Genomic DNA, 20,564 nt, shown 5'->3' with positions numbered 1-20,564 from the left:
GGCTCAAGTCCTATTCCCTCACCAGAGCATGAAGTCAAAGCTGATTCTCCAATGTGGCGCTGAGAGAGTGCTGCACTGTCAGAGGTGCCAGAAAGTGGAGTAGAGCCAGCAGTTCAGACATTGAACAATACAACAGGCCAGAGGGCTGAGTGGGAATTTTGTTCCTATTTCCGTATCTCTACCGTTTCTACACACAAGCAGTCTGAGGTTTTCGGATTGTTAGGCTGGAGGTGGCCAAACACATCAGTTATCACTCAAGATGGTCAAAAGACCCGTTGGCCCAACCCAACCACGCCAACTAAGATTCCTGAATTAAACTAGTCCCAGTTTCCCCATATCCCTCTAAACTTTCCCTAAACACGTACCTGTCCGACAGACTTTTTTTAAAATTCATTCACAGGATGAGGGTGTCGCTGACTAGGCCAGAATGTATGGCCCATCCCTAATTGCCCCAGAAGGCAGTTAAGAGACAAGCACATTGCTGTAGGGCTGGTGTCGCATGTAGTCTCTCCCTCCCCCTTTCTCTCCCTCCCCCAGTCCCTCTCCATCTCTCTTTCCCTCTCCATCTCTCTTTCCCTCCTTCCCTTGCCTCTCTTTCCCTCTCCATCTCTCTTTCCCTCCTTCCCTTGCCTCTCTTTCCCTCTCCATCTCTCTTTCCCTCCTTCCCTTGCCTCTCTTTCCCTCTCCATCTCTCTTTCCCTCCTTCCCTTGCCTCTCTTTCCCTCTCCATCTCTCTTTCCCTCCTTCCCTTGCCCCCCGTCCCTCTCCATCTCTCTTTCCCTCCTTCCCTTGCCCCCCGTCCCTCTCCATCTCTCTTTCCCTCCTTCCCTTGCCCCCCGTCCCTCTCCATCTCTCTTTCCCTCCTTCCCTTGCCCCCCGTCCCTCTCCATCTCTCTTTCCCTCCTTCCCTTGCCCCCCGTCCCTCTCCATCTCTCTTTCCCTCCTTCCCTTGCCCCCCGTCCCTCTCCATCTCTCTTTCCCTCCTTCCCTTGCCCCCCGTCCCTCTCCATCTCTCTTTCCCTCCTTCCCTTGCCCCCCGTCCCTCTCCATCTCTCTTTCCCTCCTTCCCTTGCCCCCCGTCCCTCTCCATCTCTCTTTCCCTCCTTCCCTTGCCCCCCGTCCCTCTCCATCTCTCTTTCCCTCCTTCCCTTGCCCCCCGTCCCTCTCCATCTCTCTTTCCCTCCTTCCCTTGCCCCCCGTCCCTCTCCATCTCTCTTTCCCTCCTTCCCTTGCCCCCCGTCCCTCTCCATCTCTCTTTCCCTCCTTCCCTTGCCCCCCGTCCCTCTCCATCTCTCTTTCCCTCCTTCCCTTGCCCCCCGTCCCTCTCCATCTCTCTTTCCCTCCTTCCCTTGCCCCCCGTCCCTCTCCATCTCTCTTTCCCTCCTTCCCTTGCCCCCCGTCCCTCTCCATCTCTCTTTCCCTCCTTCCCTTGCCCCCCGTCCCTCTCCATCTCTCTTTCCCTCCTTCCCTTGCCCCCCGTCCCTCTCCTCCCCCCCTCCTTCCCTTGCCCCCCGTCCCTCTCCTCCCCCCTCCTTCCCTTGCCCCCCGTCCCTCTCCTCCCCCCCTCCTTCCCTTCCCCCCATCTCTCTCCCTCCTTCCCTTCCCCCCATCTCTCTCCCTCCTTCCCTTCCCCCCATCTCACTCCCTCCCCCTTCCCCCCATCTCACTCCCTCCTTCCCTTCCCCCCATCTCTCTCCCTCCTTCCCTTCCCCCCATCTCACTCCCTCCCCTTCCCCCCATCTCACTCCCTCCCCCTTCCCCCCATCTCACTCCCTCCTTCCCTTCCCCCCCATCTCACTCCCTCCCCCTTCCCCCCAATCTCACTCCCTCCCCCTTCCCCCCAATCTCACTCCCTCCCCCTTCCCCCCAATCTCACTCCCTCCCCCTTCCCCCCCAATCTCACTCCCTCCCCCTTCCCCCCAATCTCACTCCCTCCCCCTTCCCCCCATCTCTCTCCCTCCTTCCCTTCCCCCCCATCTCACTCCCTCCCCCTTCCCCCCCATCTCACTCCCTCCCCCTTCCCCCCAATCTCACTCCCTCCCCCTTCCCCCCATCTCACTCCCTCCCCCTTCCCCCCATCTCACTCCCTCCCCCTTCCCCCCATCTCACTCCCTCCCCCTTCCCCCCATCTCTCTCCCTCCTTCCCTTCCCCCCCATCTCACTCCCTCCCCCTTCCCCCCAATCTCACTCCCTCCCCCTTCCCCCCATCTCACTCCCTCCCCCTTCCCCCCATCTCACTCCCTCCCCCTTCCCCCCATCTCACTCCCTCCCCCTTCCCCCCATCTCACTCCCTCCCCCTTCCCCCCATCTCACTCCCTCCCCCTTCCCCCCATCTCACTCCCTCCCCCTTCCCCCCATCTCACTCCCTCCCCCTTCCCCCCATCTCACTCCCTCCCCCTTCCCCCCATCTCTCTCCCTCCCCCTTCTCCCCATCTCTCTCCCTCCCCCTTCTCCCCATCTCTCTCCCTCCCCCTTCTCCCCATCTCTCTCCCTCCCCCTTCTCCCCATCTCTCTCCCTCCCCCTTCTCCCCATCTCTCTCCCTCCCCCTTCTCCCCATCTCTCTCCCTCCCCCTTCTCCCCATCTCTCTCCCTCCCCCTTCTCCCCATCTCTCTCCCTCCCCCTTCTCCCCATCTCTCTCCCTCCCCCTTCTCCCCATCTCTCTCCCTCCCCCTTCTCCCCATCTCTCTCCCTCCCCCTTCTCCCCATCTCTCTCCCTCCCCCTTCTCCCCATCTCTCTCCCTCCCCCTTCTCCCCATCTCTCTCCCTCCCCCTTCTCCCCATCTCTCTCCCTCCCCCTTCTCCCCATCTCTCTCCCTCCCCCTTCTCCCCATCTCTCTCCCTCCCCCTTCTCCCCATCTCTCTCCCTCCCCCTTCTCCCCATCTCTCTCCCTCCCCCTTCTCCCCATCTCTCTCCCTCCCCCTTCTCCCCATCTCTCTCCCTCCCCCTTCCCCCCATCTCTCTCCCTCCCCCTTCCCCCCATCTCACTCCCTCCCCCTTCCCCCCATCTCACTCCCTCCCCCTTCCCCCCATCTCACTCCCTCCCCCTTCCCCCCATCTCACTCCCTCCCCCTTCCCCCCATCTCACTCCCTCCCCCTTCCCCCCATCTCACTCCCTCCCCCTTCCCCCCATCTCACTCCCTCCCCCTTCCCCCCATCTCACTCCCTCCCCCTTCCCCCCATCTCACTCCCTCCCCCTTCCCCCCATCTCACTCCCTCCCCCTTCCCCCCATCTCACTCCCTCCCCCTTCCCCCCATCTCACTCCCTCCCCCTTCCCCCCATCTCACTCCCTCCCCCTTCCCCCCATCTCACTCCCTCCCCCTTCCCCCCATCTCACTCCCTCCCCCTTCCCCCCATCTCTCTCCCTCCCCCTTCTCCCCATCTCTCTCCCTCCCCCTTCTCCCCATCTCTCTCCCTCCCCCTTCTCCCCATCTCTCTCCCTCCCCCTTCTCCCCATCTCTCTCCCTCCCCCTTCTCCCCATCTCTCTCCCTCCCCCTTCTCCCCATCTCTCTCCCTCCCCCTTCTCCCCATCTCTCTCCCTCCCCCTTCTCCCCATCTCTCTCCCTCCCCCTTCTCCCCATCTCTCTCCCTCCCCCTTCTCCCCATCTCTCTCCCTCCCCCTTCTCCCCATCTCTCTCCCTCCCCCTTCTCCCCATCTCTCTCCCTCCCCCTTCTCCCCATCTCTCTCCCTCCCCCTTCTCCCCATCTCTCTCCCTCCCCTTTCTCCCCATCTCTCTCCCTCCCCTTTCTCCCCATCTCTCTCCCTCCCTCTTTCCTTCACTCCCTCACTTTTTCCCTCTGTCCCCCACCTCTACTTCCCTCTCTTCCCCTTTCTCCCATCTTGGCTTTCTGGTTTACTAATATCCTTTAGGGATAGAAACTGCCACCCTTATCCAGTCTGGCCTACATGTGACTCCAGACCCACAGGAGTGTGGTCGACTCTTAACTGCCCCCTGGGCAATTAGGGATGGGCAATAAATGCTGGCCTAGCCAGTGCTGTCCTCATTCCGTGAATGAATTAAAACAAAACTCCTGGAGTCAGTCTAGAACCCTCAAACCATCTAACCCAAGAGGCAGGATCCTTAGAACTGGCCCTCAGTGAGGATGAATTCTGGTGGACCTTGAATAAATGTGAGGGCTGTAACTGTGGCACGATTTGAAAGGACTAAGGCATCAAAACACCATGAGGAAACAGTAATCCTCAACAGAACAGCTCACACACAACAGCCTGGCTCTCAGCCATTGGAGGTTTCAGGTTGGCATGACAAACAGCATTGAGGGCACCCCACGTGTGCCAATGACAGCTGTAAACTCAGGTTAAGGAGTGACAAAACCAAACTCAGAAATGAAACACAAGCTTCACTGCCAAACAATGCAAACTGTTTCATACACAAGGACACTTCTGCACTATGAGTGTAACCGCATTCCTAATGCACCACCACAAGCAGATTAAAGCACAGAATTTAAAATTAAATTTAAAATACACAGAGAGCCACCTAGCCTGGGCTGGCTTAGGAAATCTGTACCTTTTCACTCTCTAAAACAAAACAGACTCTTCCCACGTGGGGAATCAGTTTCTGGACAGGGAAAGGGTCCAGAAGGGAACAGTGCAAACTAGCATTTGTGCTAAACTGTAGATTCACAATAAAACCGTGGAAAGTCTCAAAGGCTTATTTCAACATTTAGTTATGGGTTTTTTAGACACATGATCTTGAACACCTTCATCAAATCTCCACTTAAACTCTCGTGCTGCAAGGAAAACACATGCAGTTTCACCAGTCACATAATGGAGGACTAAACTACAGACATCAGGACAGATCGCCCTCTCACTAGCTTCTCAGTGAGACGCACAATGACCTCAGCAACACTAATGTGGGCTGTGCTGTGGGGAGTAAAGAAAGGAAAAATAGCAGGTCAGTATTCCACTCCCAGTCACTGTCCCCTGACCCCTGCTGCAAAGCTGATAGGTAAAGGAGAGACGATGGCCGAGTGGTATTATCACTGGACTCTTAACCCAGAGACCCAGGCAATGTTCTGGGGACCCGGGTTCAAATCCTGCCACGGCAGATAGTGGGCTTTGAATTCAATAAATATCTGGAATCAAGAGTCTGTGATGACCAGGAATCCATTGTCGATTGTTGGAAAAACCCATCTCATTCACTAATGTCCTTTAGGGAAGGAAACTGCCATCCTTACCTGGTCTGGCCTACACGTGACTCCAGACCCACAGCAATGTGGTCGACTCCAAACTGCTCACTGGGGTGGGCAATAAATGCTGGTTATCCAGCGGCATTCTCATCCCATAACTGAGTTAAAAACAATTGGGACCTGGCTCACTATTGGAGGTACCAAATACTGCCCATGGAGCTGGTGTATCTAATCTCACATATTCGGCACAGTGTTTTAGACTAGAGACCAGGGCAATGGCACCAGCTGTAACACTTACACGGGCCCAGAGCCTCAGGGCAGAAAGGGGTGAGACACAGACTAGAATCGAGAATCGAGAGAGTGGAGCATTTAAAGGGCAAGGGTGCAGGAGTTTGTGTCAGATACTGTGGTTATGAATAACAGGTTAAAAACAGCTGACTTTATTCCAAAACCTCTTTATATACAGAAACTCTACCACAAAAACATTGTAAAACAAGCACACATGCTCAAATTTTAGGAATGGCATATGCAAATCTGTTTCACATGGTTTATCATGGGGTAGGCATCTCTGGAAAGGCCAACTAATGCTCATCCTTAACCCCCCTTGAACTGAGTGATTCACCAGGTCATTTCATTGGGCCAACCACATCAATGTGGATCTGGAGTTACATGTAGACCAGACGAGGTAAGGATGGCAGATTTCCTTCCCTGAAGAAAACGTATGAACCAGATGGGTTTTTACAACAATCTCCAGATTTATCATTAACGGAGTTTAAATTCTGGCGGTCTCCGCGGTGGGGTTTAAGCCAGTGTCCCGCGAGTATTAGCCTGGCTTTTCGCTCATTCTTATCAGTGACATCATCCCTGTGCAAAATCTCCCTAACCTATCAGTGCAATATTCACACCTTAAAATCTCTTCTATAACCTTACTGTGTAAATAAACATAAATGGTATTAAAAACAAGACTCAGCCCTGGTAAATATCTGCAAGTGACTAACACTAGAGGTGACTCAAAATTTGCTTTTGCTTCACAACACAATGATTTAATCAATGCGATTGGTAAAGATAATGAAATCAAAGTTATTGAGTGGAAGGAGGGACAGTCCAGTCACGGACAAAAAAAAATAACTGCATTGAAACCAACTGTTTAAGAAAAGAACTTTTAAGGTGAGAGGAGAGAGATTTTATAAAAAGGCATGGGAGCAATTTTTTTTAAACGCAGAGGGTGGTTCGCATGAGGAAGTGGTGGATGCGAGGACAGTTACAATGTTTAAAAGACACTTGGATAAGTACATGAATAAGAAAGGTTTGGAGGGATATGGGCCCAGTGCAGGCAGGTAGGATTAGTTTAGTTTGAGATCACGTTCGGCAGTTGGATTGAAGGGTCTGACACTGTAACACCAGTTTTGGATTGAAAAATAACCCGGCTCAAGCTACCTGAAAATTGTCCCAAAGCTGCATGATGAAGAAGCAACGCTCTGAAAGCTTGTGCATCCAAATAAACTTTATCTATATGGACTTCAGTAAGGCGTTCGACAAAGTTCCCCATGGGAGACAGGTGAGCAAGGTTAGATCTCATGGAATACGGGGAGAACTAGCCATTTGGATACAGAACTGGCTCAAAGGTAGAAGACAGAGGGTGGTGGTGGAGGGTTGTTTTTCAGACTGGACGCCTGTGACCAGTGGAGTGCCACAAGGATCGGTGCTGGGCCCTCTCCTTTTTGTCATTTACATAAATGATTTAGATGGGAGCATAAGAGGTACAGTTAGTAAGTTTGCAGATGACACCAAAATTGGAGGTGTATGGACAGCAAAGAGGGTTATCTCAGATTACAACAGGGTCTTGACCAGATGGACCAATGGGCTGAGAAGTGGCAGATGGTGTTTAATTCAGATAAATGCGAGGTGCTGCATTTTGGGAAAGCAGATCTTAGCAGGACTTATGGTAGGGTGCTAGGGAGCATTGCTGAACAAAGAGACCTTGGAGTGCAGGTTCATAGCTCCTTGAAAGTGGAGTCGCAGGTAGATAGGATAGTGAAGGCGGCGTTTAGCAAGCTTTCCTTTATTGGTCAGAGTATTGAGTACAAGAGTTGGGGGGTCATGATACGGCTGTACAGGACATTGGTTAGGCCACTGTTGGAATACTGCATGCAATTCTGGTCTCCTTCCTATCAGAAATAGGGTGAGAGGGCAAAGATATAAAAGAGACCTAAGAGGCAACTTTTTCACGCAGAGGGTGGTACATGTATGGAATGGGCTGCCAGAGGAAGTGGTGGAGGCTGGTACAATTGCAACATTTAAAAGGCATCTGGATGGGTACATGAATAGGAAGGGTTTGGAGGGATATGGGCCAGGTGCTGGCAGGTGGGACTAGATTGGATTGGTTATCTGGTTGGCATGGACGAGTTGGATCGAAGGGTCTGTTTCCGTGCTGTACATTTCTATGACTCTATGACTTTCTATGAGAAATATGTTGTGAAACTTGAAAGGGTTCAGAAAAGATTTACAAGGATGTTGCCAGGGTTGGAGGATTTGAGCTATAGGGAGGGGCTTAACAGGCTGGGGCTGTTTTCCCTGGAGCGTCGGAGGCTGAGGGGTGACCTTATAGAGGTTTACAAAATTATGAGGGGCATGGATAGGATAAATAGGCAAAATCTTTTCCCTGGGGATGGGGAGTCCAGAACTAGAGGGCATAGGTTTAGGGTGAGAGAGGAAAGATATAAAAGAGACCTAAGGGGCAACTTTTTCACACAGAGGGTGGTACGTGTATGGAATGAGCTGCCAGAGGGAGTGGTGGAGGCTGATACAATTGCAACATTTAAGAGGCATTTGGATGGGTATATGAACACAAAGGGTTCGGAGGGATATAGACCGGGTGCTGGCAGATGGGACTAGATTGGGTTGGGATATCTGGTCGGCATGGACAGGTTGGACCGAAGGGTGTGTTTCCATGCTGTACATCTCTATGACTCTATGTTGGACTATAACCTGGTGTTGAAGAAAAGCACAGCAGGTCAGTGAGCATCAGAGGAGCAGGAGCATCGACGTTTCGAGCATAAGCTACTCAAAAGGAAACCAGAACATAACCTGGTGTTGTGTGATTTTTAACTTTTACCTAAAAAAGCAGCATGTTGGATTAAGTACAATTTTTAGCACTAAGATATCTTGTAGCTGATAAGCAAGACCAGGTGTCTGACGAAGACAAGATTGTGACAATGCCTTTAGAGTATTGGGACCAACATCAGCACTTTGCTCATCTGAATGGTATTTTCCCCCCCATTGCGGAAGGTGAGAGGTGAACTAAACACATTTTACCAAGGTGGAGTGAAAGAAACAGATTGAAGAGCAAAAGGAGGGGTGTTATGATCAAGCCAGACCCCCTGAAAACATTTCAAGACCAAGACCCTAACTTTGCTGGTTGTTTTAAGCAAGTGTAGAGTGGATATTCCAGGAGTGATTGCTGCTGGTCAAACTACTTAGTTCAAACAAAACAGAATTTATTTACAAGATTACCAACTGAAACACAAACAGAAGAGAACAAAGTACCAAATTACTTAACCTATCTGAAAACCCAACAGATCATTGCAACTTAAATGATGCTGTTCCAAGTACTTGCTACAATTCCTATAAACAACCCCCCGGCATAAATGGGTAAAATCAAACACAGGGTCTTACAGGAGAGAGATCAGAGACACACAGAGGTTTAGCCCGGACTTGCTTGTTTGGGTCCAGAAGCCCCAAAACTCTACTGCTTGCTAACCAAACCAAACCAAAGTACAGCTGAGCTGCGAGAACTGGTCACTCCCCTTTCAGTTGAGGATGTTGGTTAAGTATGTGAATTCTTCTGAGGATGTTGGAGGCCATTTCCATCATCTACAAATGGTCCCCAACATCAGAGATATATTTCCATCCCCACTATATCCACTTTCTGTAAAAAAAACCATTCCCTCCGCGATTCCTTCGTCAGGTCCAAGCCCAGCACCTTCGCCTACCACTGCAGGAATTGAAAACCTACGTCCACACCTCCTCCCTCACCTCCATCCAACGGCCCAAAGGAGCCTTCCACATCCCGAGTTTTACCCGCACTTCCACATGTCATTTACCATATTCGTTGCTCCCGATGCGGTCTCCTTTATATTGGGGAGACAGGACGCCTACTCGCAAAGCACTTCAGAGAACATCTCCAGGACACCCGCACCAACCAACCCCACCGCCCCATGGCTGAACACTTCAACTCCGCCTCCCACTCCACCAAGGACATGCCAGTCCTGGGCTTCCTCCATCACCACTCCCTTACCACCCGATGCCTGGAGGAAGAACGCCTCATCTTCCACCTCTGGACCCTCCAACCCCAGGACATCAAGGTGGATTTCACCAGTTTCCTCATTTCCCCCACCCCCTCACCTTATCCCAGTTCCAACCTTCCAACTCGGCACCACCATCATGACCTGTCCTACCTGTCCACCTTCCTTCCCACCTATCCGCTCCACCCTTCTCTCTGACCTATCACTATTACTCCCACCTTCATCCACCTATTGCACACTCAGCTACCTTCCCCGCCCCCCCCAGCCCCAACCCCATCCCCTCCCATTTATCTCTCCACCTGCTCGGCTCCCAGCCTCAATCCTGACGAAGAGCTTTTGCCCAAAACATCGATTCTCCCACTCCTCGGATGCTGCCTGACCTGCTGTGCTTTTTCAGCACCACATTCTCGACTCCCCTTTCGTTGTACAAATGTTTTTTTTGAAACCTGAAAACCTTTTGCCTGAGGCAGTATCTGTAAGCTATAATCAAATGGCCCTAAAATCCTTCAAACATAAACTTTTAAAAAAAAAACTCAAGGACACTATGACCTTATTAAAGGAGCAGCATCATCACTGAAGGTATAGGTTGGAGATGGGTTTTGAGAGGGACATGTAATCACAAAGTAGGAAATGATACATGTAGAACTCAGCCACAGTGCAAGTAACAAGGAGGTGCTCTTCAGTCAAGATGTGGACGTGCCGGTGTTGGACTGGGGTGGACAAAGTTAATAATCTCACAACACCAAGTTATAGTCAAACGGGTTTATTTGGAAGCACTAGCTTTCAGAGCGCCGCTCCTTCATCACGTGGTTGTGGAGTATAAGACCGTAAGACACAGAATTAAAAGCAAAAGTCAAGGTGACAGTCCGAGGGATTTGGCACCATAGAACAGTACAGCACAGAAACAGGCCTTTCAGCCCATGACGTTGTGCCAAACACGAAACCAAAATAAACTAATCCCTTCCTCCATATTCCTCCATTCTTTGCATATTCATTTATTTAGCTACAAGTCCCTTCAACACATATCTGCCTCCACCACCACCTGGCAGCACATTCCAAACTCCTATTTCTCTCTGTGTAGGAAACCTGCGCCTCACATCTCCATTGAACTTACCCCCTGCCCCCTCACGTTAAATGCACATCCCATAGTTTTAGACATTTCAACTCTGAGACAAGATTCTGACCATCAACACCATCTATGCATCTCTCAATTTTACAGGCTTCTATCAAATCTCCCCTCAGCCTCCACCACTCCAGAGAAAACAATCTGGAGTTTTTCTAGCCTCTCCTTATCGTTCATACCCTCCAGTCCAGGCCACATCCTGGTAAACCTTCTCTAACTTGGTCATATTGTGCGTATTAAAGCATTTAAAGAAACAAAAGAAAGATCTTTTATTGCCTCTACAGCGTATGTATGTTTTTTTTGTAAGAATCACTTTCAGTGAGGAAATGGCATTGTGATTGTATAATTGGGCTGGTAATCCAGAGGCCTAGATCAATGCTTTGATCCCTTGGGTTCACAGCAGTAACTGGTGGAATTTAAATTCAATTAATAAAATCTGGAATTGTAAGCCGGTCTCAGTGATGATGACCATCCTCTAATGTCGTGAAAACTCTTTTGATTCACTAATGCCCTCCAAGGAAGGAAATCTTACCTGGTCTGGCCTACACAAGACTCCAGACCCACAGTAACATGGTTAACTCTTAAACTGCCCCGGAAGTGGCCAAGCGCATTACTCTGTTCAATTAGGGAAGGGTTCACCAGTGATGCCTACCTCTCACAAAATAATTTGAAATTGATTTGGTTTACGGGAGGTTGGTGTTTACTGTCATTTGGACCGGTAATGCAGAACTCCCCTCTCAGTTACTTCCTCGAGAAAGGGAGAGAAACAGAGGGGGAATCCCATCACGTTTGTTTTATCTTTTGTGGTATTCCCCACAGTTACTCAAGTTCCATGTTCCTTTCCCCTGTGGAGGGCAATCCTTGCTTCATAAGCATGAGAGGGTGCAGAAAAGATTTACAATGATGTTGCCAGGGTTGGAGGGTTTGAGCTATAGTGAGAGGCTGAATAGGCCGGGGCTGTTTTAGATTAGATTTAATTTTAGATTAGCTTCCCTACAGTGTGGAAACAGGCCCTTTGGCCCAACAAGTCCACACCGACTCTCCAAAGAATAACCCAACCAGACCCATTTCCCTCTGACTAATGTACCTAACACTATGGGCAATTTAGAATGGCCAATTCATCTGACCTGCACATCTTTGGACTGTGGGAGGAAACCGGAGCACCCAGAGGAAACCCACGCAGTTTTCCCTGGAGTGTCAGAGACTGAGGGGTGGCCTTATGGAGGTTTATAAAATCACGACGGGCATGGATGGGGTAAATAGACAAGGTCTTGTTCCCAGGTTAGGGGAGTTTAAAACTAGAGGGCAAGTAAGAGGGGCAAGATTTAAAAGGGATCTGATGGGCAACCTTTTCACGCAGAGGGCGGTGCATGCATTGAATGAGCTGTCAGAGGAAGTGGTGGACGTGGGTACAATAATAACATTTAAAACGCATCTGGAGGGTCCATGAATAGGAAGGGTTTAGAGGTATAAGGGCCGTGTGCTGGCAAATGGGACTAGATTAATTTAGGGTATATGGTCGGCATGGATGAGTTGAACCGATGGGTCAGTTCCCGTGCTGTGCAGCTCATGAACATATCAATTTGATAAAGGAGCCTCATTCTCTGTAGAAACGCACATAGGTAGCAGTGTCACATGGTCCAAACTAAAAATGGGCCAAAGTAAATTGATAATAGTTTCAGTAAGACAGTTCAAACTTCAGTGGAGCCTCTGCAGTGTTGGCCACCTTGTTTGTTTAGATATTCAGTGTGAAAATGAGACAGTAAACTGTACTTAGTCCCAGTGTTCAGTGTTATCTAGTGATATGGACCCTGAAATACCACCCGCAGTCAGTGACATGTAAACATGTCTAAGTTGCTAGAATCAATACTGAGGAATAGAATTAACTGTTACTTGGAAAGGCAAAGATTAATCTGGAATAGTCAGTATGGTTTTGTTAGTGGTAGATAATCTCTTACTAACTTAATTGGACATTTTGAGGAAGTAACAAGGAGGATTGGAGGGTAGTGCAGTGGATGTGGTCTATATGGAGTTCAGCAAGATGTTTGACAAGGTCCCACACAGTGGACTGCTAAGAAAGTATCGAAACTCATGGGATACAAGTTCAATCCAAAACTGGTTCAGTGACAGGAAGCAAAGGGCAATGCTTGAAAAATACATTTGTGAATGGAAAGTGATTTCTAGTGGTGTAGCACACAGGACTTAGTTTTCAATCCCCTGCTGTTTGCGACATATTAGACACAAATTTGGTTGGGGGGGGCACATTTGAGAAATTTGCAGATGACATAAATAAATGATTGCTTTAAAATTTGTTAAAAAGGTCAAAGTTTCCCATCTTACACTCATTAGGATTGGGATGCAAGAAACAGCCTTGGAAAAAAAAGGAATACATCATTTTGTACAGAATGAGAGGAGGATGGCATCTGGTTGGGCCATCATTGCCATTAAGATACAGCAAGAATAGTTAACTGTCAATCTTAATTCTCAAAACAAGCAAGGTAGATTCCGATTGGGCAGGGTGTCGCCATGGAGCTGCAGCAGCTACTGACTGTCCCCATGTCCTTCTGTTTTAAGAAGATGCAATGTATGTTTAAATTGCCTTTGCCTACATAAGGCAGTGCGCCCTGTTTTTATATCTGTAGATTCCAGCACAGGCACGTGGGTCACATTGTAAGCCTGACTAAAGATCTTAAAATTGGTTTTTGGCATAACCTGCACATCCTTGGACACTATGGTGCAATTTAGCCTGGCCAATCTCCCTAACCTGCACATCTCAAAACAAGCCCCATTTCTGCAGAACACCCCAGTCTCAACTTGGAGCTGCCTTTGAAAGGACAGATGGACGGACTTGCATTTATATAGAATCAAAGAATCCCCACAGTGTGGAAGCAGGCCAATTGGCCCATCAAATCATTAATGACCCACTGAAGAGTGTTCCACTCAGACCCACCCACCCCCCACCATATCCCTTTAACCCCTGCATATCCCATGGACAACCCACCTAGTCTACACATCCCTGGACACTATGGACAATTTAGCATGGCCAATCCACCTAACCTGCACAACTTTGGACTGTGGGAGGAAACTGGAGCACCCGGAGGAAACCCACACAGACAGTGGGAGAATGCGTAAGCTCCACACAGCCAGACAGTTGCTTGAAGCTGGAATCGAACCCAGATCCCTGGCGCTGCGAGGCAGCGGTGCTGACCACTGAGCCAGCATGCCGCCAGAGAGCATATTTGGGAAGCCCTGTGCCAGAACAAATACTCAGAGTTACACTACTGCAAACACAAGGTACATGTTCAAGCTTAACACCTTTTCTCATTGACCAGGCGTTTCTATGGTAATGCCTCAACCAGATCCAACATTCCAAATAATCAGCATCTATGACGTAAACAGTTGTTATCCTTTGAAACTTGGTATTCTTGTGTTTGAGATGAAGAATTTCGATAACATCTTGATAATTAAGTTCTGCTTTGCCAAGTGATACTCTGGTACAAACCAAGCTCTGTGTGATATACTCAGAGGTGACGTGAGTGTTCACCAGTGCCAACTGTAGCTCCAGTACACAAGGAATCAACTGACCTCCTCAGCAGGGTGCACCAGCTAAATTATAGCCAACTTCAATGAAAACACCTTCTCGTAGGCCCAATGAAGTTCCAACCGCAGAGTAAAGAATTAATCAAGTCTTTGGTCACCATATACTCAAAACCCAAGACTATGTTTGGCCCAGATGGGAACATGGGAAATGCATTAAGAGAAGTACGCCATTCATGCCATCGAGCCTGTTTAATCATTCAGGATGATGATGGCTGATTGGTTCATGTTCTGCACCCAAAGCATGCTGGGTCTGGTTTTCTAGCCCACCACATATCTAGGGATATCGACACCATTATAGACACAACAATGCGGCGAGGGGTCAAACTTAGGTAGATGTTGGAAATCAAGAGACAAGAGTAAAGGCAAAAAATGTACTAATTTTGGCAAGTGAAGTGGCAGGAAGGGATGGAGAGAACAAACCTAAGAACAAATAAAAACAAAAATTCCTGGACAAGCTCAGCACATCTGGCAGCATCTGTGGAGAGAAATCAATATTAATCATAGAATCCCTACAGTGTGGAAACAGACCATTTGGCCCAACATGTCCACACTGACCCTCCGAAGAGTAACCCACCCAGGACCATTCCCCTACCCTATTACTCTACATTTACCCCAGACTAATGCATCTAACCTACACATCCCCGAACAGTATTGGCAATTTAGCATGGCCAATCCACTTAATGTTTCCGATCCAGTGACCCTTCCTTGTTAACGCTGATTTCTCTCCACAGATGCTGCCAGACCTGCTGAGCTTTTCCAGCAATTCCTGCCTTTTTTTCTGATTTACAGCATCCGCAATTCTTTGGGTTTTCATTTAATAATAACAGCAGTCCAGATTATTTGTTTCAAAAGGTCATGAAAACACAAAACTAAAGGCTCTCAAATCTGAATATGCATAGCATTCGTGACAAAGTAAATGCATCGCGTGCACACAGTGAAGTAAATGATTATGATCAGCTGGTAAAAAGGCACAGCCTCTGTCCTTGTGTCAGATGCTTTGGGCTCCTTACAAGAGTGGCTGTAATATTTTCTTTAAAAAAATTCCCACCAACATTAAAAAAAAACACGTCTAAATTATCAGCATTTTTTTTTATATTTGGCACTCAGGTTTTAAAACACACTTTGTGCCAGGCCCCATAGGGAGTGTTACAGGTTCCTGTTAAACTGAAGATAAGTGACTGAATAGAAATTCAAAGGCGTAGTGCCAACAAGAACTGGCAGATAAATTGAGACCAGCACTGTCAGCTCACATTTCGCTCTCTAATGCTTTGAATTAAGTGGCTTGGAGTCAAGAGTGGACTATCTGCACAAATGCAGCCTGATAACACTATAGAATCCCAATAGACACACTACAGAGGTTAAGCTAACTGGTCTATAATTCCCATCTTTTGTCTGCCTCCCTTTTTAAACAGTGATGTCACATTTACTATTTTCCAATCTGCTGGGACTGCCCCAGAGTCCAGCGAATTTTGGAAAGTTATCACCAGTGCACCTGCTATTTTTCCCATCATCCCTTTTTGTACCCTGGGATGCAATCCATCAGGGCCAGGAGACTTATCTATCCTTAGCTCCATTAGCTTACTCAACACTAACTCTTCCTGATAATGATGGTTTTCAGATCCTCACCTACCTTCGTCTCTTTGTCAATTACTGGCATGTTATTTGTGTCCTCCACTGTGAAGACAGATACAAAATACCTGTTCAATCCCTCGGCCATTTCCTCATATCCCATAACTAAATGCCCCTTCTCATTCTCTAAAGGACCAACGTTTACTTTAGCCACTCTCTTTCGTTTTATATATTTATCGAAATTTTTGCTTTTTGCCTTTGTATTCCGTGCTCGCTCTTTTTTTCTCATGTTCCTTATAGTTCCTTTTGTGGCTTTCTGTTGACCTTTAAATTTTTCCCAATCTTCTAGTTTCCTGCTGTTTTTGGCCACTTTGTCTGCTTTCTCTTTCAATTTGATAGCCTCCCTTATTTCCTTAAACACCCATGGCAGATTACCCCTTTTATTACGGTCCTTCTTTGTCACTGTAATATACTTTGCTGAGCACTTTGAGAATTTGCTTTGAAAGGCCATTCAGCCCATCATGTTCACGTCAACTGTCTGTAAGAGTAATGTTCCACCCAACCACCAACCCATCCCTTTCCTACACACCTGCAAGTTCTCTCTCTTTAAGTGCTTATCCCCAATTTCCTTGACAAAGAATGAATCTGGCACCCCACCATTTCATAGAATCACAGAATCCCTATAGTGTGGAAACAGGCCATTCGGCCCAACAAGTCCACACCAACCCTCCAAAGAGCTACCCACCCTGACTCATTCCCCCTATCCTATATTTACCCCTGACTAATGAACATAACCTACCCATCCCTGAACACGGTGGGCAACTTAGCATGGCCAATTCACCTAACCTGCACATCTTTGGACTATGGGAGGAAACCCACACAGACACAGGGAGAATGTTCAAACTCCACACACATAGTCGCTCAAGGCTGGAATCGAATCCAGGTCCCTGGCGCTGAGAGGTAGCAGTGCTAACCACTGAGCTACTGCTAAGGCAGTGACATTTAAGACCCTCACCACCTCAAAGACATTTCTCCTGTTGCCTTGGATTAATTTGACATGGATCTAGTTTTCAACCCTGCCACCAATGGGAACACTTCCTCTTTTTTTTATTCATCCAGAATCCTCCTCAAATCAAAACTCCTCTTGGCTTTCAGCTGGTCCGATCAATCCAAATAACTGAAGTGCAAATAAGGGTCTACCTGCACCAAAATGTCTGCACTGGTTCAAGGACGTAGTCCACTTTGGCCTTCCCAAGGGTAACGTGAGGGAGGTGGACGGGGGGGGGGGGGGGGGGGTGTATTATAGTGGCCCAGCCAACGACACCCACATCCCACAAGAATGTTTTTTTAACTAAACCCTGGTCCCCACATGACCGTACAATTCTTCATACACAATAGCAATAACTCACCTTTATATAGCACCTGTAAATCAATAAACATTATCAACAAGGTACATCAGCAAATCTTAAGACAGATGACTAAGAGCTTGACCAAAGTAGTAGGTTTGAATTATGGAAAGATTACTTTTTTAAAAAGAAAATTAATTCACAAGATGTGAGCATCACTGGCCACAGTAGCATTTATTGCCTAATCCTAATTGTCCAGAGGGCAGTTAAATGTTAACCACATTGCTGCGGTTTGGGAGTCACATGGGAAAGGTCAGACCGGGTAAGGAATGCACTTTCTTTCCTTAAGGGACATGAGTGATCCTGGTGGGATTTTCTTTCTCTGAAAATCAGCAATGGTTTCATGGTCATCATTCGACACTTATTTCCAGGTTTTTATTGAATTCACATTGTAATGGCAGGATTCAAACCCAGACGTTGCCGGGATCTCTCAATCAATACCATTAGGCCATGGCCTCCCCTTAAAGGTTCTAGGTTTTTATCTTAAACCTTGTAGGTTAAATCGACAATTTGTCCTACACTTCCCACAAAGACGTGACGGTCAAAAATGCACAACAATGTCTCTTCTTCCTCAGGCGACTAGGAAATTTGGCATGTCCATAAGGAGCCTCACCAAATTCCATAGGTATAATACCATTGAGAGCATACTGTCCAGGTCCATAACAGGCTGATATGGCAACTGCTCTACCCAGGACCGAAGGAAACTACAGAAGGTGGTGTGCACAGCCCAGACCATTATGGAAGCCAACCTCCCAACCACAGACTCCATTTACACAGCCCGCTGCCGTGGAAAGGATGTAAACATCATCAAAGACCCATCACACCCCAGTAATGATCTCCGACAATCTCTTCCGTCAGGATGATGATACAGGAGCCTGAACACACGCACCAACAGGTTCAGGAACAGCTTCTTCCTGGCTGTTAGTAGACTGATGAATGGACTCTCTAGTCTCAAATAATGCTGACCTTGATAATGCTGATCTTGCCCAGCGCACGCCCTGTGCAATGTAACCTGAATGTTTTTTTTTGACCTGTACATCCTTGCTCATTATGCGCTGCTTGTACTGCTCGTAAACAAAGCATTTCACTGTACTTCGGTACACGTGACAATAAATCAATCAATTATTGCCACTAACAGGGAACCTGCTGTGAGAGAGAGAGTGCGCTTTCCCGGTTTTCTTACCGGATATCTTCCTCATTTTCGGGGAAGCTCCAGAAGGCGATGCGAAGCTGCAATTGCTCGGGCACTGGTGGGTAAACCTTTTCCACAACTTCGAAGGGAATGTGTAGTGCTACCTGCTTGGCCGACAGCTCTACCAAAGGGGTGACCTGACCATCTGCAAAAGAGAGAGGGCGAGATTACATCAAACTGCATTCTGGTCGCTGTAATAAAGAGAAAAACAATTCCTCACCGGCCTCTTCACAGAAACATCAAACAAAATTTGACACCAAGCACCATTGGAATGTTAACGGTTGGATTTGTTCTGCTGACATGTAAGCAAGTGGATGGCCCAAGTGGGGGGGGGGGGGGGGGGGGGGTTCTGTCTTGCAGGTAGGATGGGACTATCATACTCTGCAAAAGGCTGCAGAGTGAGGAATAACCTAATTTCACATTGGCACGTGACTATGGGGGAAGTGGCAGGGGGTTGTGTCTTGCATGCATGGCTGACTATGATGTAAAACCCTGTATAAAGGGAGGACGGTTCCCTTGTTCGGACAGCTTTGCTTGACACACTTCACAAGCATTGCGAAGAATATTAAGTGATCCTCCAAAAGCTTGAAGCTTGTACTTGCTTAATAAATTTTAGCTGTTCACAGAAGTTGGCGTATTGCAGTTGCAGCAAGAGTGTAAAAATGTCAAGAAAAAGAACCTAACACCATAAGGAGATGTTAAAATAGGTAAACAAAACATTGGTCATTGTTATGGAGCAGATCAAACCCCTTCAAAATATATTAAGAAGGTAACCTAGACCCTAACATTTTCTTATTTGAAAGGTAGATGTTAGGTGTTGCGTTCCAGATGCAATTTGATTCATCATACACTCAACTTCAAGCAAAACACAATTTATTTGTACACTACAGTCAAAATACAATGTAAGAAAACAATAAAGAAAATACTTGGCTTAGCTGTAACTCTATTGAAGTGCTAAACAAAATAACAGATACTGTAACTATCATTGACTGTTCCAATATAAAGTTAAAATCACACAACACAACATTTAATTTTGTCTATCCCAGTCCAACACTGGCACCTCCACATCATGTTCCGATACACTAACAGCCCATAAACACAACATAAGAGCAAATTACAGCAGATGCTGGAATCTGTATTGAAAACAAAAATTGCTGGAGATCACAGTGGGTCAGGCAGCATCCATGGAGAGAGAGCAAGCTAACGTTTCAAGTCGAGATGACTCGTCATCAGAGCGAAAGTGAATTATGAAGAGGAAGCATTTACATGCCCTTGGCAAAAGGCAAGTTCAAAGAACAGTCAGTCAGTCTCTCCTGGAACTCTAGCAGCCCGGGAGTGAAAACAACATCAAGAGAAAACTTGAAGAGTGTAGCGGGAGTGATGTACTGCAGCAACAGACCCAGCAACAACTGCGACTGCAAAACTAAGAAACTAAAAAGCCTGGTTAAGAGAGCTTAACCACACCCATTCAGACTGCTTCTATTGTTCCAAAAGCCTCAAGGCCTCACAAGCTGTTAACAGTAGTGGACCTGCGAAGACTGCTCAATACCTTTGTCTTAAAAACCTCCCTTCAAAATAAAAAGGATAAAATACACCGCTTAAACTATAGTGTTGCCAGAGTCACAAATAACAGCATCCTCAAAGATGGAGGAAAGGGTGTCAGGGAGGGGGACAAGATTAAGGGAGGGAATTCAAGAGCGTAAAGGCTTCAGTGGCAGGGCAACAGCAGTGATCAAAGTTTATAAAATCATGAGGGGCATGGATAGGGAAAATAGAACCAGGTCTTTTCCCTGGGGTGGGGGAGTCCAGAACTAGAGGGATAGGTTTAGGGGGAGAGGAGAAAGATTTAAAAGAGACCTAAGGGGCAACTTTTTCACACAGTGGGTGGTGTGTGTGTGTGTGTGTGGAATGAGCTGCCGGAGGAAGTGGTGGAGGCTGGTACAATTGCAATATTGCAACATTGCAATTGCAACATTGCAACAAAGGCATCTGGATGGGTATATGAATAGGAAGAGTTTAGAGGGATATGGGCCAAATGCTAGCATGTGAGACTAGAATTAGTTAGGATATCTGGTCGGCATCGACAAATTGGACATAAGGGTCCGTTTCCGTGCTGTACATCTCTAGGACTTCTATGTGCAATAGGTCAGAATAAAAGTTGGTTTCTGTCAGGTCTTTTTCAGTTTTCTATTTTCAAGGTACGGTTGAAACTTGTTTATT

General features: G+C 47.6%; 1 protein-coding gene across 3 annotated transcripts in view; it reads right to left on the bottom strand.

The window, feature by feature from the left end:
- Window positions 1-20,564, bottom strand: part of zswim8 (zinc finger, SWIM-type containing 8) — a 192,035-nt gene that overhangs the window by 131,750 nt on the left and 39,721 nt on the right. For all 3 annotated transcript variants that reach the window (XM_087982387.1, XM_043679075.2, XM_087982386.1), the window contains exon 3: window positions 18,336-18,489. In XM_087982387.1, the coding sequence (XP_087838513.1) occupies window positions 18,336-18,489 (154 nt within the window). The remainder of the gene's footprint in view (window positions 1-18,335; window positions 18,490-20,564) is intronic.

This window comes from Chiloscyllium plagiosum, unplaced genomic scaffold (genome assembly GCF_037043375.1).
Source record: "Chiloscyllium plagiosum isolate Xiang-an unplaced genomic scaffold, Cpla_swu_hap1 HiC_scaffold_43, whole genome shotgun sequence".
NCBI classification, from domain to species: Eukaryota; Metazoa; Chordata; class Chondrichthyes; order Orectolobiformes; family Hemiscylliidae; genus Chiloscyllium; species Chiloscyllium plagiosum.
Note: the sequence above shows the minus strand (reverse complement) of the source record. Positions and strands in the feature narration are given on the sequence as shown.